This window comes from Dendropsophus ebraccatus, chromosome 8 (genome assembly GCF_027789765.1).
Source record: "Dendropsophus ebraccatus isolate aDenEbr1 chromosome 8, aDenEbr1.pat, whole genome shotgun sequence".
NCBI classification, from domain to species: Eukaryota; Metazoa; Chordata; class Amphibia; order Anura; family Hylidae; genus Dendropsophus; species Dendropsophus ebraccatus.
The window spans coordinates 110,788,039-110,814,822 of record NC_091461.1 but is presented as its reverse complement, the minus strand read 5'-3'; the positions used below and the strand labels follow the sequence as shown (position 1 = coordinate 110,814,822).

The following is a 26,784-nucleotide window of genomic DNA, read 5'->3' as shown; positions in this document are numbered from 1 at the left end:
GGACAAGGTGGGAGTAGTGAGGCAAGGTGCGAGTAGTGGGACAAGGTGTTAGTGATAAGGTGAATTCTACCTTTTCATCCACCTTATTCCCAAGTGACTATCCCTGTCCAAATTGAATAAAGCTGAGTGCTAGCGACGAGGAGAAAACACCAGACACAAATAGTCGGTATTGCCTTCTCTCTCAGCGGAGATAGAAGTATACTACCCTCTATTTAGTTTCACATTGATTATATGTTTCTTCATTATAGGCGGAGTTTCAAGTCACAAAGAGCATACATATAATACTGTGATTGGTTATTCCATAAATGGTTAGCTATTTCCTGTTCGGCGCAGTGAGCTGGGTAGTGGTTAAGTGTTATCAGTTATTAGACATCATCTTCTTCTTTTGTGAGTTCAGGGTGGGATCCTCTCGGGGGGGGGGGGGGGGGGGGGGGGGGGGGGGCTGCCAACATTCCTTGTAGACCAGCTAGAAGCGGTTCCAAAGCTGGAGACACTTGAAAAATTACACTGTTTTTCCAAAAGTATTAGCCCTTCATGGTCACCTTCACATTAGTAGTGGGCCAAGGTAGGAGTAGTGGGACAAGGTGTTAGTAGTGGGACAAGGTGGGACTTGTGGGACAAGGTGTGAGTAGTGGGACAAGGTGGAAGAAGTGGGACAAGGTGGGAGTATTGGAAGGTGGGACAAGTGGGACAAGGAGTGAGAATTGGGACAAGGAGTGAGAATTGGGACAAGGAGTGAGAATTGGGACAAGGAGTGAGAATTGGGACAAGGTGGGAGTAGCGGGACACATGATTGATGGTAACTTGTAAAGGCACTGCAAGCGAGCACCAATATCGCCGATCAGCACTCGTTGGCTTCCCTATACGTCCACAGATTGGGTTGTGTAAAATGGCCCTAAGAACCATCTGTAATTTTGGAGGAATAGGTTCCACTCTTAAACTCAACTCCTAGAATTAGATATTAAATACAGTCTGCAAAATGGTTGTAAGGCCAAGCAGCCCCCCCCCCCCCCCCCACCCAGTTGGGTCCCATCAGGCCATGACTGGAAGATGCCTTATACTATCACATAACAGTGTGTCTCAGTTCTCTCTCCCAGGAACCCGTGGAAACTGTATACACTCTTTGGTTGGAAGTATATAGTAGTAGTGGGTTGTTGGCGATTACTAGCACTTTGTGGTGTTTTGGACCTATGTAAGCCCTAGTAATATTGGGCTGGGTAAGCTATAGTTTGTGGAGATAGCAGCAGCTTAATATGTATGAACCTGCTGTTAGTTTCCCTTTCCAGGGAACCTGTCATCTCTATATGATGCTCATGAACATGGGCAGATAGTGAATATGGGGATAAAACAAAGAATTCCTGTCTCTAGGCTGGTGGCTGTTTGCAAATTTGCAAAGTGTCATAGAGGTGGGGCTAAGCTGCAGCAATCACACCTCATCTCTCCCCCACCCCTCCCTGCCATGACTGATTTATATTCAGAGCTCAGTGCTGAACTCCAAGCAGAGAGGGGAGGGATGAGGCGTGCAGTTCAGCCCCGGCTCTATGACACTTAAGGGAAAACATTGATAAATTTGCAAACAGCCGTCAGCTCAGGCCTTACACGTCCCGTAAAATTGTCTGTTGTCACAGATCCGCGACCATGGGCATATTTAGGGCTCGTTAAATCCTATGTGTGCATTCATGCCATCCATGCCGTGATCCTTGCCGCCAAAAAATTGGACAGGTCATAGCGCGATGACGGCACAGATGCCTCTCCCTGCCATTGTCATTCACTCCCGTCTCTCCCACTCCTGTCTCAGCTCCCACCTCACCCCCGCTCCCACCTTTTACTTAGTCCCGTCTCCCCAGCTCTAGTCACCCGCTCCAGTCTCACCCCCCCCCCCCCGTCTCCCCCGCTCCCGTCACCCGCTCCAGTCTCACCCCAGCTCCTGTCACCCTTCCCGTCTCCCCAGCTCTAGTCACCCGCTCCAGTCTCACCGCTGCTCCGGTCACCCCTCCCATCTCCCCAGCTCTAGTCACCCGCTCCAGTCTCACCGCTGCTCCGGTCAACCCTCCCGTCTCCCCCGCTCCTGTCACCCGCCCCAGTCTCACCCCCGCTCCTGTCACCCCTCCCGTCTCCCCAGCTCTAGTCACCCGCTCCACTTCCCCCCCCCCGGCTCCAGTCTCACGCCCCCCCGTCTCCCCCGCTCCAGTCTCACCCCCGCTCCTGTCACCCCTCCCATCTCCCCAGCTATAGTCACCTGCTGCTGTCACCCCTCCCGTCTCTCCAGCTCCTGTCACCACACCTCTCTCCTCAGCTCCTGCCACTGCTCCCCAGACCCCCAACCCAGCACATCCACTTGGATGCAATCAATAGACTGTTTTTCATGGAGCGGACAAAATCACAGGACCCTAAACAAGCAGCAGAATGAAGGGGCCATGACGACCCCCTAACCCCAATTAAAGAGGTTTTTCAGCAAAAATCTTTTTCTTTCAAATCAACTGGTGTCGGAAAGTTATATAGATTTGTAATTTACTTCTGTTAAAAAATCTGTCTCAGTCTTCAATGAATCCCCATAGAAAACTTCTCCTGCTCTGGACAGTTCCTGTCTCGGCCAGAGATGTCAGCAGAGAGCGCTGTGTCAGAAGTAATAGAGGTAAATTACAAATCTATATAACGTTCTGACACCAGTTGAAAGAAAAAGATTTTCACTGGAAACCCCCTTTAACAAGCGCCACATAGCAGATGACTCCAGTGCTCCCCAATCTATGGGTTGTAGTTGTAGTTTAGCAATAGATGAAGATCCACAGGCTGGGAACAGCAGGAGAGTCAAAAGTTGGTGAATGCTGCATTAGATCATACAGCATGCTATCAGGGAATGATGGGAGTTGTAGTTTTGCAACATTATATTGCCTTGGTAACTGTATAGGTAGGATAACGTATTGCACATAACAGACTGATGGCAGCAGCGCCCATTTCTGAAAATGACCAGTATTGTAACGTTTAATAAAGCTGTTAAAAAAAAAAAAGCAATAAAGTACGCATGCGCATTCCCTAAAACCGCGCCTCGTTTTATGCGTTCCACACCTCATTTTAAGCTATCCACGTCATTGGGGCTTTGCGGCTATTATAGCTGTCCTCCGTGGCGCCTGTTCACACTCTATTATTATTATATTACCCCCAATACGAACATTTATGAATATCTATTATAGCTCAGAATCATAGAGACGCAGCTTGTGAGGTAGAGCGGAGCTCTCTGCTGGAGGCTAGCTTGTCTACGTAACACTACAGGCGCGGTGTGGTCGCGCTCGGCTGAGGGGCCTTCCGCACAGAGCAGACCGCGGTTGCCAAGATGTCGACCAAGAATTTTCGCGTTAGTGACGGAGACTGGATATGTCCGGATAAGAAGTGAGTCGGGGCGTCTCGGGAGTGCAGCAGGGAGACGGATGGGGGGCGGCATGGAGGAGGGAAAGCCTGGAAGGGATGGGGGAGGGGAGAGGCCTGTGTGTGGGGGGAGAAGCCTGGGGTGGAGGTGACCTCTCCTCATGGACTCCATCATACCCCTGGCTGCCCTATGGCTCTCCAGCAGCTGCACAACTACAACCCCCACCATTGTCTGAGGGGCCACATGTTTGGGGACACTTCTCATTGATTGGAGGGAGCTGCAGTACTCTATGTGGCCTGTGGACAAGTGGGGCGCTGTATAGGAGGAAATAAGCACAAAGCTCCATCCTGTCTACCCTTCCAGATGGGTCTTCTCCATTAGGGACTATAGTTACTACAGTTAGGGTCCTATTACCCCAACCAGTAAATGAGATCGGCCCTCGTTTACTGGACCTATTAGATGGCCCGATAATCAGGCAGTAAGGGCTGCATGGACATCGTTAGTGATGTCCATGCTGTCTTTGTCCAAACACCTGATACCTTACCTCTCCCTGCTCCCAGTCTTAGGGCCCTATTCCACCGGGCGATTATGGTTCAGATTATCGTTAAATCGTTCGAATCTAAACGATTATTGTTCGGTTGAAATGCAGTTAACGATTAAGGACCAAACGAGAAATCGTTGATCGCTTTATAAGAACTGAACCTATTTTTATCGTTGCTCGTTCGCAAATCGTTCGCATTGAATAAGACGTCGTTCGCAGTAGATACGAACGCAATAGCGAATAAAAAACTATCGCAATTACGATCATAAGTAACGATTATCGTTCCATGGAAATGAGTGAACGTTTTCAGGTCTTTCGCAATAGTGGTCGTTTGAGATCGTTAACGATTATGCAAACGATAATTGTCCGGTGGAATAGGGGCCTATTCCACGGAGCGATAATCGGGGCGATTATCGCTCCGTGGAATAGAGACAACGATCAGCCGATGATAGTGTCATCAGCGGATCGTTTATTTAGGTTCAAATACCTAAAATCATCGGGCACCGACCGCGCATCGCTACGTGGAATAGCGATGCGCTGTGGGCGACCGACGATTTCATAAGCACCATACGTTAGGGCCCTATTCCACCGGACGATTATCGTTCGCATGATCGTTAACAATTAACAATCTCAAACGACCGCTATTGCGAAAGACCTGAAAACGTTCACTCATTTCCATGGAACGATAATCGTTACTTATGATCGTAATAATTGCGATTGTTTTTTCTTCGCTGTTCGCTATTGCGTTCATATTTATTGTGAACGACCGAACGATGTCTTATTCAATGCAAACGATTTGAGAACGTTTTGCAAATGAGCAACGATAAAAATAGGTCCAGGTCTTATAAAGCGATCAACGATTTCTCGTTCGGTCGTTAATCGTTAACTGCATTTCAACTGAACGATTATCGTTTAGATTTTAATGGTTTAACGATAATCTGAACGATAATCGTCCAGTGGAATAGGGCCCTTACCTAAGTATGTTGCAGGGCTTCTCCAGCGCTCCTTCTTCCTCCATTGGCCAGGACTGCCACGGCCAGTGATTGGCTGAGCGGTCTGTCAGCTGAGACAGGCCGCACCAAAGCTGCTGCTGAGCGGGACCGGAGGGAGAAGAAGCGCAGGAGAAGACCTGCAACATGTGTAGGTAATGTATGGTGTTTAAACAAGGGCTGCAAGGACATCGGTAACGATGTCCCTGCAGCCCTCGCTAAACGATTATCAGGCTGTGTTATAGGCCCAGTAAACGAGCGCCGATCTAGCAGATGGGCGCTTGTTTACATTATTGATCGGGCCCCCATCGGCCCGTGGAATAGGACCCTTATCTCCTGTGCGGAGGAGCACAGGAGAGAAGAGCGGGTAGAGGTAAGGTATCAGGTGTTTGGGCAATCGTCAGTCGCACATGAATAAGGACCTGGCGATTTTAGGTCCAATCCTAAACTAACGTTCAACTGATGATCGTTTCATCGGCTGATCGTTGTGTCTATTACATGGAACAATAAACGGCCGGTTCGGCCAATTATCGCTACATTTAATAGGGCCCTAACTGTATCTAAAGCTGAGTGAAAGGCTGTTCAGGCCATGCCCCTCCCCCGCTCTGCCTCCAACCCAGTACAGGGAGCTCTTAAACCAAAGCAATGCTCTTAAACCAAGTCACAATTTTGAAAAACCGTGAGCTCCTAAACCAAGTTACCACTGTGTGTGTGTGTGTGTGTGTATATATATATATATATATATATATATATATATAATATATATACACACACACCCCAACAACATGGCGCATCATTGCCAGAGGCCCAGTGTACAGAGGCGACTGTCTGAGCAGTTTCCCTATGATGATGGCGGCCTAGCACTCTATGGTCATTGGGGTCTGACCAAAATGAAAGGGCCACGTTGCTAATTTTACTTTGCAGCCCTGCCCAAGTGAATAGGACCAGCTGTAGAGACAGGTGTCCGGGCTCCACTATATAGGGAACCAGTGAAGTTGCCACAGTGCTAAATCGTCGCCGTGACCCTTTCTTTATTAGGATCAGAGGTCGTCCTAGAGGTCAGACACCATTTGTTTGAGCATCATTTTGAGGTGTAAACATTATTTTTATTATGGGACAAACCTGGTGTTCTGGTCTTTTCACACTTTGTTGTTTTGTTGGTGAGGCCGCTGGAGTGTTCAGGCACAAATCTCAGAGATTACGCAGTCCTAGTACCTAGTATTATGGGCTAGAACTGATGGTTTATCTGCTGTTCTATATATAAAGTTTACACTCAGCACATATGTTACTCTAGAGATTCTTATCGGCTTTCTTTCCTATTTTTAGATGTGGGAATGTAAACTTTGCCAGAAGGACGAGCTGCAACCGCTGTGGGCGAGGTGAGATTGTATACTCATGTCACATGATAATATTCTGTAAATATCTCGTTACTTGAACATTTTTTTAATTGCATTTCATTTTAATAATTTAAGAAAAAACAACAGACGCTAAAATGATGAAGGCCGGAGGGACGGAGATTGGGAAAACTTTGGCAGAGAAGAGCCGAGGATTGTTCAGTGCCAATGACTGGCAATGCAAAACGTAAGTAGCCTTCACCTTAGTATTAGTATTTGGGCGGACCGCTTCTTTAAAGGAGAAGTCTGGTGAAAATTTTTATGAAAGTATTGTATTGCCCCCTAAAAGTTATACAAATTGCCAATATGCACTTGGTAAATTGGAAATGCTTATAAAGTGCTTTTTTTTCTGCACTTACTACTGCATCAAGGCTTTACTTCCTGGATAACATGGTGATGTCACTTCCTGGATAAAACGATGATGTCACGACCCGACTCCCAGAGCTGTGCGGGCTGTGGCTGCTGGAGAGGATGATGGCAGGGGGACACTGAGGGAAACAGGGCACTGGAGGGACACTGAGCATTCCTCTGCCATCATCCTCTCCAGCAGCCACAGTCCGCACAGCTCTGGGAGTCGGGTTGTGACATCACCATGTTATCCAGGAAGTGACATCACCATTTTATCCAGAAAGTGAAGCCTTGATGCAGTAGAAGGTGCAGGGAAAAAAAACAATTTATAAGCATTTCCTGTAATAAGTGTATATTGGTGATTTGTATAACTTGGGGGCAGGGCTCCAGACTAAAAAATTTACCTGGGAGCCATTGGCTCCTAACCTGAAAAATTTAGGCGCCAAATAGAATATTTGGTCGCCAACATTTTAAACCATGTAAAATTAATGTTATGTTAAATGGGACTTACTGTGTGCAGAGGCCACGGCAGCATCCTCCTCCTTTAGATCCTTTCTTTTCTTAGTTTTCAACATGGAAACTTACAACTTGACAACCATATACAGTCTGACAACCATATACAGCCTTTTAATGAGGCTTACTCTTCTGAACTTGAACTTAAAGGGAACCTGTCGACCCCCGTGTCGGGGTGACAGGCTCCCAACCCCCCGTTAGAGCCCCCTATACTCACCTCATCGCGCCGGGTCCCGCTTCTGAAGATGGTCGGGTCATGGAGATCTCCGCCGCTGTAGCCCGGCGTGCGCTGAGAGATGAGTCCAACGCTCATAGAGAATGACGGGGGAGTCCAGCGCTCCGTCATTCTCTATGAGGGTTGGACTCATCTCTCAGTGTGCGCGCCGGGCTGCAGCGGCTGATATCTCCGTGACCCGACCATCTTCAGAAGCGGGACCCAGCGCGATGAGGTGAGTATAGAGGGTTCTAACGGGGGTTGGGAGCCTGTCACCCCGTCTCCGGGGGTGACAGGTTCCCTTTAAAAGCTTGCAACAGTCTATACATACTGAGCTAGACTTATGACTGCAGCCATAGTGACCCCCCACAAGATGTGTATATAGATAGATATATCTCTCACCTAGTGACTAATGCAAGTGACCCCCTACAATACAGACACCTGAGGGGCCCTGATAATAATAATTGTGCATATATCTATCTCCCAGTGTCTGCAGCCAGTTTGCCCTACACTTATAGATGGCCCCCTCCCCTTTTAGATGACCCCCTCTACCCTAATTATAGATGCCCCCTCCTCCCCCCATTATAGATGCCCCCTCCTCCCCCCCATTATAGATGCCCCCTCCTCCCCCCCATTATAGATGCCCCCTCCTCCCCCCCATTATAGATGCCCCCTCCTCCCCCCCATTATAGATGCCCCCTCCTCCCCCCCATTATAGATGCCCCCTCCTCCCCCCCATTATAGATGCCCCCTCTCCCCCACCCATTATAGATGTCCCCTCTTCTCCCCCCCTTATAGATACCCCCTCCCCTTATAGATGGCCCCCTCTCCCCCCATTATAGATGCCCCCCCTTCTCTTCCCCCCATTATAGATGCCCCCCCCTTTCCTCTATGGTAAGCAGTATTTAAAAAAAACAAACACACAAACTCACCTGACAACCCGCTCCCCCGGCGATCCTCTTCTTCTTCTTCAGGCGCTGTCCCCGGCTGATGCGCGGCTGCCGGGGGTGTCCCGTCCTATTCCCAGCAGCGCGGCGCGTCAATGAGCTCCCTGTACGCCGGGGCTGTGACTTCTGACACAGGAAGCGTCTCTGACGTGCGCTTCCTGTGCCGGAAGTCAGGGCCCTAGGCAGCTCACTGATGCGCCGCGCTGCCGGGGATAGGACAGAGACAGCGTGCCTTTTGCAAAATGTCAGTCGCATTGGCGACCATTTTGGTCGCCATCTGGAGCCCTGCTTGGGGGCAATACAATACTTTAATAAAAATTTTCACCGGACTTCTCTGTGGTTACCATGTCTTCCATTGCGGGTTTCTGACCTTGTACTTTTTGGTTCTCTTTTATAGTTGTGGAAATGTGAACTGGGCAAGAAGATCAGAGTGTAACATGTGCAATACACCGAAGTATGCCAAACTTGAGGAGAGAACAGGTGCGTCTCTTCTTGTTTCTCTCTCTCCCCCCCCCCCGCCCTTTTTTTTTAAATTAGTAAAGAATTAAAGAATAGAGTTGAGTGAACTTTGTGCACGCTCAGGTTCGTCTGGACTCAAGCGTACAGCACGCTCAACTCTAGTAAAGAACCTTTAGCTTTTCGTGTACACGCACACTGAGTAAATATGTCGCCGCTCGCCCCTCTGCGCTACCACTTTGCTCTCTGTCCTAACCATAGACTTAATTCTATGGTCAGGCTGATTCCGCCATCTGGCCAAAAAACTGACATGTCAATTTTTTGGGTGGACGGCGGAATCCGCCTGGCCGTAGAATGTAGTCTATGGGATGGGCGGAGAGCTGTAATATATATATTATATTATACTTCTTCAGTATTTGTATTCCCGGTATGACTTTGCCTTGTCCTACATCTGTATACAGGTTATGGTGGAGGATTTAATGAACGTGAAAATGTCGAATACATAGAGCGGGAGGAATCTGATGGAGAGTATGATGAGGTAAATGAAACCACTGTCTGTTTATATTCGCTTGTGGACAGACTGTTATAGCTTATTTTTTATTTAATAGTTTGGACGCAAGAAGAAGCAATACCGCGGTAAGCCGCCCAAAGCACAACCCATAGCAAAAGTGGAAGAAAAGGTCTCCGGAGGTGAGGAAGAGGAGGAGGAAGAAGGCGATGAAGAGGAGGATGAAGAGGATGCAGATCTGTCAAAATATAAGTTGGATGATGTAAGTTTCAATGTCAGCATATGTTGGTAAGAACATAATAGGACTCAGATGACTTAACGTGTTCCTGTCATAATAAAAAAAACTTTTGACATGTCCTAGGGCAGGGTAAGCCAAACAGCGGCATGATGGCAATTGTAGTTTTGCAACAGTTGTAGGGGAAAGGTTTACCATCCCGGCCCTAGGTTTCTATCAGTCGTGTTTGGTGTTTATAGACCCTGAGCAATTGTTAGAATGAGCCGGGAGACAAGCGAACAGCCACTTTTTTCCCCATAATAAACAGTAAATCTTTATTTTATTTGAATATATATATATTTTTTTAACCATTGTTTTTACTTATGTTTCAGGATGATGAAGAGGATGATGATGGTGACCTTTCAAAATATAATCTCGCCAGCGATGATGAAGAATCTAGTAAAAATAAGAAATCCGCACGCAGCAGATCTAAATCCCAATCTTCCCACTCCTCCTCCCATACAAGCTCAAGGTCTAGGTCCAGGTAAACGGGTACAGGTCAAGGGTAAAGCCGGGCAAAATGTCAGTATCTATTTTAACTTTTTTTCCTTTTTTACATATATTACTTAAATGTTCTAGATCTGACTTGAGTTACCTTGTACGTTGAAATGTCTTAGATATTTCTTATTGTCATGTTAGACTGTAAGCTGTTTGTACACTTTCAAAGGCAACTAGTTGAGTTCATTCACACTGTCTATGTATGATCCATATATATATATATATATATATATATATATATATATATATATATATATATATATATATATATATATTTGCTACAGACCGGACTTCGGAAACACCCCTGGAATTATCATTCATAATGATGCTGGGAGCTCTGAAACAGTTTAAATCTGTGCTCTACTGTACTAACATGGCACCATCCCTGAGCAGATAGGAATATTAACCCTTTCACAACCTGGGGTCATTGATTCCTCAATGCACAGGTCATTTTTGGCCATCAGCTTAGGGCATCATAATGGTCCTATAAGCTGATGTCCTTATGTCTGCCCCCTCTCCTCTGTCCCCTGCTGCTGTCACAATTTTGTGACAGCAGGGGAGAGAGAGGAGGGGGCAGAGCTTACAGCCACGCCCTCCCTTCCCCCCGCCGGCCTCCGTAGCCAGGAAACCAGATGCCTGAGGCTTCCGGTTTCCATGGATACCAATGGACACCGGACAGAAAAGTCTCCCTCTGTAGAGGGAGAATTCTCTGTCAGGAGCCCTATAGAAGCTGCGGTTGTGCTGACCGCAGTATCTATAGGGTTAACTCTCAGCACCACAGCACGGCTCCAGTGCTGAGAGTTGCGGCGGGTCCCCAGCTATCACTGATAGCTGGGACCCGCCGTGGATGACACAGGCGCAGCTTCTGCAGCTGCAGCGACTGTAATTTACTGTGCAGTGGCGGGAGGGGGTTAAACTAGAATAAGGTTATAATGATATATGCAATTGAGAACTATGTATTTTTCTTAGAGGATAGTTCACCGAAACTGCTTGTTACCCCTATCTATTGTATAGCGCTCCGGAATTAAGGGCGCTTTATAAATAAATAATACAATTTTTTTTTTCAAATCAACTGTTGCCATAAAGTGCCAGAGATTTGTAATTCTATTTATTTATTTATTTTTTTTTTTTTAAATCTCGTCTTCCAGTACTTATCATATGCTGTATGTCCTGCAGGAAGTGGTGTATTCTCTCCAGTCTGACACAGTGTTCTCTGCTGCCACCTCTGTCCATGTCAGGAACTGTCCAGAGCAGCAGCAAATCCCCATAAAAAACATCTCCTGGTCTCCAGACTGCAAAAAATACACTACTTTTTTGCAGGACATACAGCAGCTGATATGTATTGGAAGACTTCAGATTTAGAATAGAAGTAAATTACAAATTTCTGGCACCAGTTGATTTGGAAGAAAACATTTTATGGTGAACAACTCCCTAATATTTAGCTATTTACAGCAACCATACAGAATCAAGTATAAAGAGTCCATAGTCATATCCACTGAGATCAGTATAAGCAGATTTGACCTTATGCCTATGTATATTCTGTGCTTGCTGCATGTGTAAAGCTTCCAGCAGGAAAGTGTTCAGATGTGTTCACATGAACAGCAAGGGGTGGTTTTTGATGTAGACACGTGCTGATTTCTGTGTCAGAAACCATGGGGTATCACTACAGTATATTAAAGCGCTCCAATTGACTTCAGTGCAGACAGGGAACCTTGCGAAAGAGGAGTTTCGTGTTACTACTATCTGTGTGGTTTCACTCTGAAGCTGGCATTAAAATCAGAGCGCTTTAGGACCTGTCCCCCGGGCGGATTGTGGATCCGGGAAAGCGACAGCACAGTGTGAACATACCCTTAGGGTACTATTACACGGAACCTGAATCGGCCCTATCCGGCCGTTTATCGTTTTGTGTAATAAACTCAACGATCATTGGCTGATGGTTGATATAGGTTTGGACCTATAATTGTCGGACACATAGCGATGCGCGGCAGGCGACCGACGATTCCACAAGCACCATACTTTACCTAACCATGTTGCAGGTCCTCTCCTGCGCTCCTTCTTCCTCCCGGTCCTGCGTGCAGCAGCAGCATCGGAGCGCCTGTCTAAGCTGACAGATGGCTCAGCCAATCACTGGCAAGGACCGCTGCGGGCAGTGATTGGCTGAGCTCAGACAGGCCGCTCCGAAGCTGCTGCTGCGCGCGGGACTGAGAGAAAGAAGGAGCCCAGGAGAAGACCTGCAACATGGTTATGTGAAGTATGGTGTTTAAACAAGGTAACAATGTCCCTGCAGCCCTCGATAAACGATTATCGGGCCGTGTAATAGGCCCAGTAAACGAGCACTGATCTAGCAGATCGGCGCTCGTTTACATTATTGATCGGGCCCCCATTGGCCCATGTAATAGGACCCTTACACTGTTGTATTGTCTGTACAGTTCATGACCAAATTAACCCATAGCTGCACCAGGACGTTACTGAACGTCCTCGTGCCGCTATGGGAGTTTAGAGGGGGGTCGTGCGGCGACCCCCCTCTGAACTGCCGCGATCCCGGGTGCCGCATGTAGCCCGGGATCGCAAAGTTGACAGCTGCTTCTAAATACTTGCTAATCTCCATACCTGGTGGTCTAGTGGGGGGATCGCCCCCCTGCGGCGCGATTGCGGGGGGGCGATCCCCGCATCCATCCCGGGCCGGGGTCTGCGCCGTAATGGTGCTGATCCCGGCTCGGCATTCTATTGCTTTTGGCTGCAGCAGCCAAAAGCAATAGAACACCGATCTCATGGATTCATGCAGTATAACTATACTGCATGGATCTCTATGAGAGATCAGAGTGCATATACTAGAAGTCCCCCAGGGGGAATAACCCTAACCCCAGGGGGGCTTCTAGTATATGTGTAAAGTAAAAGAAAAATGTATTTTTAATAACACAAAATCCCCTCAATAAAAGTCTGAATCACCCCCCTTTCCCCATTTTATAAATAAATAAATTAATAAACAAACATGTTTGCTATCGCCACGTGCGTAATCGCCCGAACTATTAATTAATCACATTCCTGATCTCACACGGTAAACGACGTCAGCGCAAAAAAATCCCAAAGTGCAAAATTGCGCATTTTTGGTTGCATCAAATCCAGAATAATTGTAATAAAAAGCGATCAAAAAGTCATATATGCGCAATCAAGGTACCGATAGAAAGATCACATCATGGCGCAAAAAATGACACCTCACACAGACCCATAGACCAAAGGATAAAAGCGCTATAAGCCTGGGAATGGAGCGATTTTAAGGAACATATATTTTCTTTAAAAGGTTTTAATTTTTTACAAGCCATCAAATCAAATAAAAGTTATACATGTTACATATCGTTGTAATCGTAACAACTTAAGGAACATATATAACGAGTCAGTTTTACCCCAGGGCGAACGGAGTAAAAACAACCGCCCCCCCCCCCCCCCCCCCCCCCAAATAAAAAAAAAAAAAATTTTTTTTTTCAATTTCACCACACATATAATTTTTTTCTGGTTTCCCGGCACATTTTAGGCAAAAATTACATCTGCCATAGCAAAGTACAATTAGTTGCGCAAAAAATAAGGGCTCATTTGGGTCTCTAGGTGGAAAAATGCAGGCGCTATGGCCTTATATACACGAGGAGGGAAAAGCGAAAACGCAAAAATGAAAACTGGCTGTGTCCCCTAAGGGTTAACAGGTGATAAAAGTAAAATAGATGGGTGTCTGACCTCCCATCTATTACATGTGTGCAGGCATGCTCTATAGAGATGTTACTCCATCTTACTGTACATTACTATGGAGACTTTCAGGTTAGAATTAGAGATGAGCCGACTTTTCGGATTTCTGGTTCGTGAGAACCAGAAAGATCGGCGTCTGATTCCCCCTGTCTGCTCGCTCCCAAATGCCTGGAAAATTGGGATACAGCCAATGCCAATGGCTGTATCCTAGTTTTCCAGACGTTCCTTATGAGGTATCCACCCGCTGCACTGAGCGAGCAGACAGCGGGAATCCGACGCCGATCTTTCTGGTTCTCACGAACCAGAAATCCGAAAAGTTGGCTCATCTCTAGTTAGAACCCCACCTTTGACAGGTCATAAAAGGGATGCATTTTAAAGGGGTTATCCAGCCTTCAAAAAACATGGACACCTACTTCAAGAAACAGCACTACACTCGTCCTCAGTTTGGTGATTTTTAAGAAACTTTTGTTATTGTGTTTATATGCATTTTTATCATGAAAAAGCAGTTTGAAGCTCTCCCCCCTGTCTTCATGGTTGTCTATGGAGAGGGGAGGGTGGAAGGAGATGAGGCAACAAAACAGGACAACAAAGAGGTAATTTATAGCTACATCACCAGGCTATCTCCTCTGAAGTCAGCACTGACCTCTCTGACCACTGATTACCGGCTTTCACACAGGTCCTTACTGTGTAATCCTTTGTTCTCTCCTCTCTACCGCCGACTAATCTCCCCCTTATGAGCAGTAAATGAGAGAGGGAGGGGGGACCTGGACCTGAAAGTCTTTGTGAATGCAGACAATGGCATATTTGCCTAATAAACCCAATTACAAAGTTTCTTAAAATCACCTGGACTATTGATTTCTAAAAAAAAAAAACTAAAAAACACGACAGTGACTCTTTAAAGTGAATGTAGCTGGATTATAATAACACACAAAACCTGAGGACAGAGGTGATGCTGTTTTTGCAAGAAAGTAGCTCTGCTTCTTCTAATCCTGAATAACCCCTTTTAAGATTTGTCGTAGATACCTATACATACTACTGCTGTTAAATTGTTAGGTCTTCTATGCTTGTTGTTTTTTGTCTCGTTTATCCGTAGTGTGATTCTATGCACTGAATGTTTGTTTGTTTTATTTCCTCTCATGCAGTCATTTTGCGCATTGATAATAAGAACTGGATTAAATATGCACCATATTGTTTCAGATCCCGTTCAAGAAGCTCTTCCAGTTCCAGATCAAGATCTCGCTCCAGCTCAAGAGACCGTTCTCGGGGTTCAAAATCAAGGTGAATAGGGGGTACCATGCTGTGTGGCACAGCAGGAGTTAAGTGGTTCATGCTGAATTGTTCACCCCAGATATAAAGTAATATCCTGTCTTAGCTTGTGTAATATTTTTATCACCTTAGGATGCATATACACCTAAAAAAAAGCAAGCATTACTCTTCTACAGCTTCAATTTACCTCTAATTGTATAATTGAAAATGGGGCCTGACCTCTTGGTATCCCACTGTTCATAGGGGAGAAGCAATCACAGTGCTGCGTTAGTACTACATCCCCCTCACTATTTTTCCATACACAGTGGCGGCTCAAACAGCAGCTGTGTGGGGAGCTACAGTATAGACCTATACAAGTGCTAGAGCCAATTTACAGCACAACCGAAGTAATGCCGGCTCCATTTAAAGTCCGTGCTGCTTCCCTTTAAGTGCCTGGAAAAGCTGGATCCAGTCCTGGGAAACCTCTCCCAGGACTGAATCCAGCTTTTCCAGGCACCCGGAGAGGAGCGGGACAGACTCTAAATGCAGCCGGCTGATTAGGGCTGTACTTTTTGCTGTAAATTCGCTCATCTCTAGTGCTAAGTCCAACTGCAGCTTCCTATACGGCTAGGAGCACCACTGTGCAGGACCAGATTTGAGATGCAGCTGTAGCCCTCTCATTGTAACGAATAGTGGGGATCCTAAAGACAACCCCTTTAAGGGCCCTATTACACAGACTTTTTATCGTGCGAAAAATTGTTATATTCGAATTTAAACGATAATCGTTCTGTGTAATTGCAGGCAACGATCGAAAAATCGTTAGTATGTCCTTGATCGATTTAGATCTGAACCTATAATTATCGTTAATCGTTTGCTGTAATTCCACATCCGTTCGCTGTAGTTCCGCATTTGTTTACTAATCTTTCAGTGTAATTGCACATTGTTCATTGTTTGCTGGGATCAAAAGGAATAAACGATTACAGTAACAATCTCAATAACGATCATAACTAACGACAATTGTTCTGTGTAATATGGTGAACAATTTCAGGTGAACGATAAACAATCTTGTTTACAATCGTTTATTGTTAATCGTTAAAAATCTCTCCGTGTAATAGGACCCTAAGGGGTTATCCAAATTTAAAGGGAAAAAAGCTGCCTTTCTTCCAAAAATAGCACCACACTTCGCTCTTTGTGTGATATTGCACATCACTTCCATTGAACAGAATGCAGCTGAGTTGTGATACAGATATGATATGAATACAGATATGGTGCTTTTTTTTTTTTTTTTTTTTTTTTTAAAGGCAGCTATTTTTTTCCCTGTATTAATTTAAAGATTCATTTATGAAATTATTTTGAAAAGGGTAAGTCGTGTTGGTTGTTGGAGTCTGCAGCCATTGTTTCAACATTCTGGAAATTTTCTTTTGTATTTAGGTGTGTTTTTTTTTTGCATTCTGGCATTAAATTCTTTCCCATTTTTAATCAATAAAGATCCAGCTCCAGGTCCCATCGTGGTTCTTCTTCCCCCAGAAAAAGATCTTACGCAAGTTCCCATTCATCATCCTCTTCAGAAAGGGGAAAGAAAAGAAGCCGCTCCAGATCTTCATCTGGTGACCGCAAAAAAAGACGATCAAGATCACGGTCAACAGAAAGGTTTGGGTTACTGTAGAACTAGAGGGGAAATTACTATGAAAGAAAAAAGGGGAAATGGAAAGAATGCTTGTGATATTTTATGTAAAAAGTGACTTATTTGTTTGTTTTTTGTGTTTTGTATAACGAAATATTCACTGACAGCAACTGTGGATGTGTAATGGGTAATCTCAGTCAACATTTGTATAGTAGACATTATATAGTCATTGCTTCCCTTACTGCCTCTCACTGGGTAAAATGTTATATGTACAATTGGGCACAGTGGAGGAGATGTATCAAAACCTGTCTAAAAGGACAAAGGAAGTGGTTCCCAACAATAACTATCCAACGCAGCCAAATGTTATTGTTTACACTAATTACTATAATACTGCTCCTGTATAAAAGAATATAACTACTATAATACTGCTCCTTTATACAAGAATATAACTACTATAATACTGCTCCTATATACAAGAATATAACTACTATAATGCTGCTCCTATGTACAGGAATATAACTGCTATAATACTGCTCCTTTATACAAGAATATAACTACTATAATACAGCTCCTATATACAAGAATATAACTACTATAATGCTGCTCCTATGTACAGGAATATAACTGCTATAATACTGCTCCTATATACAAGAATATAACTACTATATTACTGCCCCCTATATACAAGAATATAACTACTATAATACTGCTCCCTATATACAGGAATATAACTACTATAATACTGCTCCTATATACTGGAATATAACTACTATAATACTGCTCCTGTATAAAAGAATATAACTGCTATAATACTGCCCCTATATACAGGAATATAACTACTATATTACTGCTCCTATATACAAGAATATAACTACTATATTACTGCCCCCTATATACAAGAATATAACTACTATAATACTGCTGCTATATACAAGAATATAACTACTATAATACTGCTCCCTATATACAGGAATATAACTACTATAATACTGCTCCTTTATACAAGAATATAACTACTATAATACTGCTCCTGTATAAAAGAATATAACTACTATAATACTGCTCCTTTATACAAGAATATAACTACTATAATACTGCTCCTGTATAAAAGAATATAACTGCTATAATACTGCCCCTATATACAGGAATATAACTACTATATTACTGCTCCTATATACAAGAATATAACTACTATATTACTGCTCCTATATGCAAGAATATAACTACTATATTACTGCCCCCTATATACAAGAATATAACTACTATAATACTGCTGCTATATACAAGAATATAACTACTATAATACTGCCTCTATATACAAGAATATAACTACTATAATACTGCTCCTATATACAGGAATATAACTACTATAATATAAGATACATGAAACTGAAATTATTTAACACTTGACTGGAATTTTTCTTTCACATGCCACATAATAACTCGTATGTGTTTATTTTTTTTTTTGTAGTCTGTTTATAAACTTTACAGAACACGCCGCATGCATTAACAAGAAACTACTTTTAATTTCTGTGTTGCAGGCGCAGACACTCACCCGCCGGCTCGTCTCATTCTGGCTCCCGATCGTCGAGTTCCAAAAAGAAATAGATGATTTAGCAATAACCCTCATGAGGCGAAAAGCAAAAAAAAAAAAAAAAACCCACAAAAAGGAGCAAATGAGAGGCCTCATGAACCACACTGAGCTGAGCATCCGTAGTAGAGGCGCATGCTCCTGTGCTTTCGCTACAGCCTCACACAACCTGATCCAACTGTAGCATTTTAAGCCATAAGTTCAGAACCGTGTTCCCTCTACCTCTCTCAATAGGAAGCGGGACACCCTAGATGGCAATAATATGGCTTAGACTTTGTTTTCATACATTGTGGCGCTTCCTCTGATTGGATTTATTTTTTTCGTTGTGCGTGTTCATGTACTTACATCCTCCCCCACATCAGGATAATGTGAAGTTCTTTACTCCATTTCAACCCTTATGGCTTAAAATGCAAAAAGTGCAAAACAGAATCTGAATGACAGCCTATAGCTAAAACCCTAATATTTCAGTGGTGTTACAAGGTAAGTATTTGTATTACTCAATCTTGGCGTGACGCTGGACACCAGAGCTTTTACTCTTCTAATACACAGGTCACCCCTAGGGGTTGCGACATTCATTAAATCGCACATCCCCCAAATACCTCTACTCTGTCCCATCTACCCCCAAGACCCCTTTAAGAGTCAGTGTCCCTGTTTCTTGATGCCTGGCAGGCAAATCGTATTACTTTGTGTTCCATCTACTCTTGAATGTAACTTGTCACTCAGAGTATAGCTGTATCTTTGTGCCTATCGCTGCCTATGAGGCTACTATTATGTACAAAAACCTCTCTGAGGTAATAAATGTCCATCCATGTACTAAAAGGGTGAGAGGATCGTGCCATTCTATACGAGACGCCTCAACAAAAATTTAAATGAGATTATGAATATTGTCAGATTTGGCTATATAAAGTGTAGTTCTTTTTAGGATGGTGAAATTTTTTTCCCCCCCCATTTTTTTTCTTTTTTTTTTTTTTTTTTTTTTTTCTGTAGACATGTGACAATAAATTACTGACTCCTGCACTTTGTTCCTGTTTGTGTTTTATTGAAAGATTGTAGAATTACCCGGCTTAACGTGGGTCTATTTTATTTAACTGCTCTTTGTGTGGTTGAAAACTTTTTTTGCTACTAGTGATGAGTGGATTTGCCAAACAGTTGGGGTTCAACGTACTACAAACACTTAACGCTTGATGTGTGACTCGCCGCATCTGGAAAAGTTGGATGCTTCCATAGGGATTCCTGGAAAACATGGGTGTTTTCCTGGGGGCATCAAACTTCTCCATATGGGGGAAGTCAAATACAAGGCGTGGGGGAGTTTGGGTTGCTGGTCTTCCTGCTGGGTCAGCTGGTATTGTGGTGAGGTAGCTATTTGGGTCTAGGGTCACTTGGGCACTTATCCCTGTAGCCTGGAGTGATATAGGACCTACCACGGACGGTTTGACGCCTCACCAACACCTAAAAGAATTTAACCCAGGTGTGTGGGGGTGCACAAAGAATAGGCCATCGTCCAAGGCTTTAGCAGAATAGAACAGAATGTAGTGCAATACAAGGAAGAACTTTGGTAGAAACACAGTCCAGTGATATACAAGAGAAAATACAGTCTTGCAAGGTGCTTGTAGTTGAGGTAAAGGTAAGGTGCTTTGGAGAAAAAAAAGAGCTTTGCAGTAGAAAGAGGAGAGGGGTTGCCTGAGGGGCCTTGTCCAATGTAGTAATGTACTCTGCCTGGAACAGTTGCAGGTGTGTAGAAGAAATACATATAGAGAACACTCGTGTATAGGCTCTAGTCTGACAACCTTTTGGCCCCTAGTTGCGGTCTTCCCGTCCTAGGTGGGTAGTACGAGCCCCAAGCCTTGTTATCTGGGCTAAGCAGACTTCCAAAACTTCCCAATTGTGCGCAGTGGGATATGTAGACATTCCGTACCTTTGTTCTAATGGGGTCAGTTCCTATGACTCCTGAGGTAACTGCCCTGCACTTTGTAGAGAGTTTCCTGGCGTGGACAAGCAGTTCCCTATGTAGCTTCTCTCTCTCTCTGTAGAGTTTTAGCACTGCATAGTGGTTCTGTTGCTCATAAGGAAAGGAACTTTAGTTGTGTGTGAAAGACAACATGTGACACACAATAGTTAACCATTGGAAGACTTCAGCTGTGCATAGAATGAGCTACATACAAACACAATAGTGACACCTAGTGGGGGAAAAACAGTGCAGCGGATACCTGAGCCCACTTGTGTGAACGTGAGGGAGTTACCTTACTCAGGCGCAAAAAAGACCTAGGGGCCAGCATCGGGTCACTACACACTTGACACTATTTGCTACTAATATGAAAAGAACATATCCAAGTAAGCTGAGGAGTCTTCGCTGCTCATGTGTCTTGCTGAGGTGGCAGTCACGCGTCATATGCTGGGGAGGTTTGGAATCTCGCTGTTAGCTGTGTAGTATTAGGGCAGCCTGAAAATGGACAGGGATCTATTGAGAAGACTTGGCAGCCAGAGTACAGCTTCCATCTTTGGAGACATGACTGATCTGAAAGGGTTTCAATCTCTAAGTCTGGGTTAACATTGCATTTTTGCAGTCCCTTTAATGGATCCGTTTTTAAACCGTTAATTTTAATGTACAGAAAAACGTGGACAACCATGCTTTTGTGTATGCTTAAAAAGTAAATGGAAAAATAGTTTCAAATAGATGGCATACAACTGTTTCCCCCTGCCCCCAAAACGGATATGTTATACGGACTTTAGTCGACAATGAGAACCCAGCCTAAGCATGCTCAAATACAATACAGAAAAATATCCGTGATTATGTGCAGAAATGTGATGTCTCTGAAGACAGTTTAATCTATAGTGTTTGCAGGGAAATATCTTGAACTGTAGGTCATAGAGAGCTGAAATCTCCTCTTACACCTTCCGACCCACCTGATATACCTAAGTGCCAAATTGATCTGGTTGTTGGGCTGTGCATAAAGAACAAACCAAAGCTAAGTCCATATAGAAACATTTAAAAAATCTATTGGTTGGCATGTGGATATAAGAGAGGTCATAGAAGCTGGGGTCATCAAGTGACTATTCATAGAGGTGATATATGCAGACATTAGTCTGGATTTACTAGCCTTGTGTTTGCAGTTTGGATTAGCTATTCTGGTTTCTAGCAGATTTTCTTCTTGCCACCAGGGGGCATCTGTGTAGAAAGAATGCGGACGATATGCACTACATTCAGTCTGTGATGATTACAACATAATGAAATTTCTGCTGCTATCCCATTCAACAGGATGGAAGTTTGCAGGAAAGAGTGTTACAGATCAATGGTACTGATATATTGTGTGAACATACGCTAAAGGGGTACCCCAGTAATAAGGGGGTGGTGAAGCATGTGCACCTCTGCCCCTCAGACAAGCAACCTCTGTATTCATCATTGGGTTCAACCTCCATTGATCAAATATACTTATCACCTATTCTGCCTCTCCTGGGATATTTAATCATAGGATTTGTAAAGACTAGGTTATAAGCCTGCAGTACAGGCACTCCGAAGAGTTACATGACCTGGTTATATATAGGTAGGTAGAAGTTCAGGAGGCTCCACCGTAATGCGGTCAGCTGGGTGTGAAAGAGAATGGCCACTTGTTAGAGACCCCCAGCTAGGGATGAATCCTCTCTTTTGGCCTTTAAAATGCAACAATTCATCGCGGCAGACATCCAAATAGGTGATGAAATTGTTCTGCAGGAATATCGGCCAAGGCAGTCAGGATCTCTTTTTGAAGGGGTATTCCACACAAACATAACTTTTTTTCATATGCTGCTGCCCATGGTGAGACTAACAATTCCTTCCATACTAATTATTATCTTTACAGTCTCCTTCCCCCACTTCTGAGCTGCTGCTTTCTGCTGAAGACAGAAATATCTGTGTGTGAGCTTTTCTCACAGTGAGCTCTCCATATGAGGGAAGTCAAATACAAGGCACTGGTGTATTTGTGTTGAGGCGCGGGGGAGGATTTATCACAGTGAGTTCATTAGCATTACAATGTTGTAGATACAGCCTGCCAGGGACTGGTTTATGTCAACTGTCTCAGAAGAGAGGTGGAAACAGAGAGAACAGCTCAAAAACAGTTTTATGTGTTTTCAGCAGAAAGCAGCAGCTCAGAACTAGGAGAAGGAGCCTGAATACATAACAGGTATGGAAGGAATTGTTAGTCTTACCATGGGCAGCAACTAGAAATGAGTGAATTTACATTTGAAGCGAAATGCTTCATTTGTTCAGCAGGCGGCTTATATGCCAGCTGCCTTTGATCTCCGTGCCGCTCCATCCCGGGGTGCCTGGAACAGCTTGGTCCGGTTCTGAGAAACTGAGAAGTTTTCCAGAACTGAATTCAGCTTTTCCAGGCAATTTTTTTTTAAACGTTAGTTCACCACCCCTGGGCTCTTACCCAAATTTGAAGCTTATACTGCTCAGCACTGCTCTGTAATGTCCTCCATGCTGCTTCTGAGCATATACTATAGAGATAGGGGGCATGACATCACCTTTGTGTGTAGTGTATAGGAGACTTACTGAAAATTAAAGACCAAACCTGCATAGGGGAAAACTGATGAAAAATGTCATATACATTTTGCGGCTGTAATACATTCAGCTGACTTTAGCAAAAGACTCAAGTGATGTAATGTAAAGGTTTTAAGGACACTTGTCTAGGCCTCAGCCCCTTATGTCAGCCTAATGCTGATACTATAACACATCATCCACCTCCCCTGTATCTCCCAGGCCATCTGCACCACAGACACTTGCTTCCCCTCTCACTGTGCTTATCTTCCGTCCCCTCCGCTGGTGATCCCTCCCTGGTACCGGGGTGATTCTGAGAAACGGGAGGGAGACGTGTGACAGGTCATTCATGTAAACAATGAGTCTTCTTGAGGTCATAGTATTTGTAACATAACTAAAGCTTTGGCTGTTCATGCATGATGGGAATTGTAGTTCTGCTAGAGGAGGAGTGGGGAACCTTCGGCCCTCCAGCTGTTACAAAACTACAACTCCCATCATGCCTGGACAGTCAAAGCTAAAGCTTTGGCTATCCAGGCATGATGGGAGTTGTAGTTTTGTAACAGCTGGAGAGCCGAGGTTCCCTTACCCCTGAGCTAAAGGGCCGTGAGACCACTCTTCCCCAACCTGAAGCTGTTGCCGGCCATGATAGGAAGTGTTGTTTTTTGCAAAAGATGATGCAGAACACCGGCCTAGACAATATATGGAAGAGATGTATTAGGGATGAGTGAACCTCGAGCATGCTTGGGGCCATCCGAACCCGAGCGTGCAGCATTTGATTACCGGTGGCTAAAGAAGTTAGATGGTGTCCTGGAAAACATGGACACAACCTATAGCCTATGGCTGCATCCATGTGTTCCAGGCGGCCTTAGGGATGCATCCAACTTCTTCAGCCACCGGTTGCCAAATGCTGCACGCTCTGGTTTGGGTAGGCCCAAGCATGCTCGAGGTCCATTCATCTCTAATAAGCATCTGATGGAGTTTTTTTCCCCCCAGCCTGTCAGACCCCTGCTTCCCCTTACCATAATAGTAGATTGTAATATAATGTCTATGGCCAGTGTCGGCTCTGAGCAGGCGGCCTACTCAACTCTATGGTCCCACATACTCAACAAATACATTGCAAAATGATTCCATTATCCTTATTATACAGATACACATATCGTTACAATGTCCAGTGACATCATAATTTACTTCTATATGAAAATCTCAAGTCTTCATATACTTATCAGCTGCTGTATGTCCTGCAGGAAGTGGTGTATTCTTTCCAGTATGACACAGTGCTCTCTGCTGCCACCTCTGTCCATGTCAGGAACTGTCCAGAGAACCCATAGAAAACCTCTCCTACTATTTCTCATTCCATTTGTGAAAACAGTTTTTTCTGTAGTACTTTCGATGTACTCTTGTTGTACTTTTGTTTGCAAAAATTTATTGACAAAAATTCAATAAAATATATTGAAACAGAAAACCTCTCCTGCTCTGGACAGTTCCTGACATGGACAGAGGTGGCAGCAGAGAGCACTATATCAGACTGGAAAGAATACACCACTTCCTGCAGGACAGACAGCAGCTGATAAGTATAGGAAGATTTGAGATTTTTAAATGGAAGTATCTATATAACTTTCTGAAACCAGTTGATTTAAATGAAAAAGATTTTTACTGTATAACCCCTTTAATCCCACCTATATGTCGCTGCTCAGACATCTGATTGACATCACATGACCTCAGGAGGCTCCAGCAGACAACAGATATCACAAGCGCTGTAGATATAATTGTGCTCTATGCTCTTTGTCATCTGCCTGTGTATGGAGCGTGTAATAGAATATAATAACATACATTATACTGAGCCTCTATCCTATCTTGTCGTTTCGGCTGGTTGCTCAGCATCGTGTGACCCTGTCATCTCCATTACACAGAATGTGACATAATGTGCATCATACAGATAAGTTGCTGTTCACACCTGCAGACTTTTAATTAAAGGGGTTATCCGGAGAAAATCTCTTTCTTTCAGATCAACTGATATCAGATAGTTATTTAGGTTTGTAATTTACTTCTATTTACAAATCTCCAGCCTTCTAGTACTTATCAGCTGCTGTAGGTCCTGCAGGAAGTGGTGTATTCTCTCCAGTCTGACACAGTGCTCTCTGCTGACATCTCTGTCCATGTCAGAAACTGTTCAGAGCAGCAGCAAAGTAGCACTTCATCTCAAGGGCATCTGGGCTGCCTACAGCGGTGGTCAAGGTGGTGCCTGGCGCAGAGTCGGACCTGGTAAATAAATCAGCAGCTGAATCGGCCGAGAAGTGTTTGCACTCAGCACTTGGAACAGAAGGAGATTATTTTCGCCTCTCGCCTTTTATTTACTGTCAGCGGCGATTGCAATAGGTAAAATAAACATAGGCTGGATGCCATGACATGCTGTGAACATTAGGTGGCGCTGTCTGTCAGTCTAAGTGCAGATATAAGAATTCTGTACAACAGAACATTAGTAAACCTGTGTTCTCTGTCCACGGTTACTGGTTTCTACCCGCATAAGATAAAATAATACAACCAGTGCGGGTAAGAAAGAGAGTGGAATAGGAACACATTTACAGAAGAGCAAAACTACAGTAAGTTCTGGTTTGCGAATTCCCGAGCACTCAGCATATAACTCCCCAGCTGGTGAAGAGTCAGCCATATCCATGTTTTCCAGGTAGCCCTAGGGCTGCATTCATCCTCTCCAGCCAATGGGAGTCAAATGTGGAGCGTTCAGGGTTTTGTAAATACTGCAGAAGCAGACTACAAAGAGGGTTTGTTTGTAGTCTGTAACCATAGAGATACATAGGTCTGCATAGAAACACTATGGAGAGAACAGGAGATTTTTAATCCAGACTTCTTGTGAAATTACCTGAACAGGGTCCGCTGCAGATATCAATGTAACTAAATGACTGAACACGGCATCAAATCTGCTGCAGATCCTGTACGTGTGAACACACCCTTAAGGGGTATTCCAGAGAATTTTTTAAGCCAGCTGTTCTCAGGGTATGGTTTAATAGGGAAAAAATATATATACCTACCCTCCTTCCTTCCCCACTGCCATCATTGTATTGGTGTTGTTCCCCACTTAGCCTATCAGTGGCCATATTGGTGTCCTGTCTCCTTCAGTGATTGGCTGAGCAGGCAGGTCCCTTACCTCTCCTCTCAGGAACAGGCGGAGTTTCTGGGAACTGGAGGTCAGTTTTTTTATTTATTTTTTTTATTTTCTCTACAACACCAGAATTGTATGACGTTTAGGGGTACACTGGGATACCCCTTTAGGGCTGAAATCACATACTAATAAAAATGTCATATTAAAAACAAAATGCATGTGCGCAGCTATGATTTTTTTTCTTGGTATATTTACCCTTCACATTCTTCAATAGAAAAGTACTAAAAACACAAGTTTAATAAAATCACCACATTAAAAAAAAAAACACAATATACACTTTATAAGAGGTCATGCACACTGAGCAAAAGACGAGGAATTGAAGAGGAAAGATTTTTGCTTGAAATTCCTCTTCAATTCTGCTCTGGCTGAATAGGAACAGAATGCAAGCGGAATTGAATCAGAATTTTAAGCAGAATTCAAGCCCCATTGACAATGTGAACAGGGCCTTTGGCCGAAAAGCAGATCCGCAACGGAAATTTACAGACAGAAATTCCGCTGTGTGGAAAGCACAGCGCAAAGCCCATCGAAAACAAAGGAAAAGTGCTTTGCTCAATTTAAACGAGCGGATTTCCGAGGGGAATCCGCTTGAAAATCCGCCTCTTTTGCTCAGTGTGCATGAGCAAAACTTTATAAAAACAGTTGATTTGAAAGAAGAAAAAAAAAAAAATCGCTGGATTACCCCTTTAACCTTACCAATAGTGTTCCATCAGCAGGTCCAGGGACACATGTATGCAGATGTATAAGTCGGGCTAAGATAACAAACAACACCTCATATCTCAGCTTCAGATTTTGAATCTTGATCCTTTTAGAAATAGAAAATGAAAAGAAGCACATGCTATGTCCGGC

At 44.0% G+C, this 26,784-nt stretch overlaps 1 protein-coding gene across 1 annotated transcript; it reads left to right on the top strand.

The window, feature by feature from the left end:
* Window positions 1-3,092: 3,092 nt before the first annotated feature.
* On the top strand, window positions 3,093-19,253 carry ZRANB2 (zinc finger RANBP2-type containing 2). Its single transcript, XM_069981429.1, has 10 exons — window positions 3,093-3,387; window positions 6,221-6,273; window positions 6,367-6,475; window positions 8,708-8,790; window positions 9,228-9,304; window positions 9,375-9,536; window positions 9,881-10,032; window positions 14,982-15,062; window positions 16,518-16,679; window positions 18,195-19,253. Exons 1-10 carry the CDS (start codon window positions 3,332-3,334, stop codon window positions 18,259-18,261), a joined length of 1,002 nt encoding a protein of 333 aa, XP_069837530.1. The 5' UTR covers window positions 3,093-3,331; the 3' UTR covers window positions 18,262-19,253.
* The last annotated feature ends 7,531 nt before the right edge of the window (window positions 19,254-26,784 follow it).

What these genes read in the sequence shown, in the direction of transcription:
- ZRANB2 (XM_069981429.1), top strand. Translation starts at nt 3,332, where the DNA reads ATGTCGACCAAGAATTTTCGCGTTAGTGACGGAGACTGGATATGTCCG. An exon ending in TGGATATGTCCGGATAAGAA is followed by an intron (nt 3,388 to 6,220) that starts GTGAGTCGGGGC and finishes TCCTATTTTTAG; the next exon opens with ATGTGGGAATGTAAACTTTG. An exon ending in CAAAATATAAGTTGGATGAT is followed by an intron (nt 9,537 to 9,880) that starts GTAAGTTTCAAT and finishes CTTATGTTTCAG; the next exon opens with GATGATGAAGAGGATGATGA.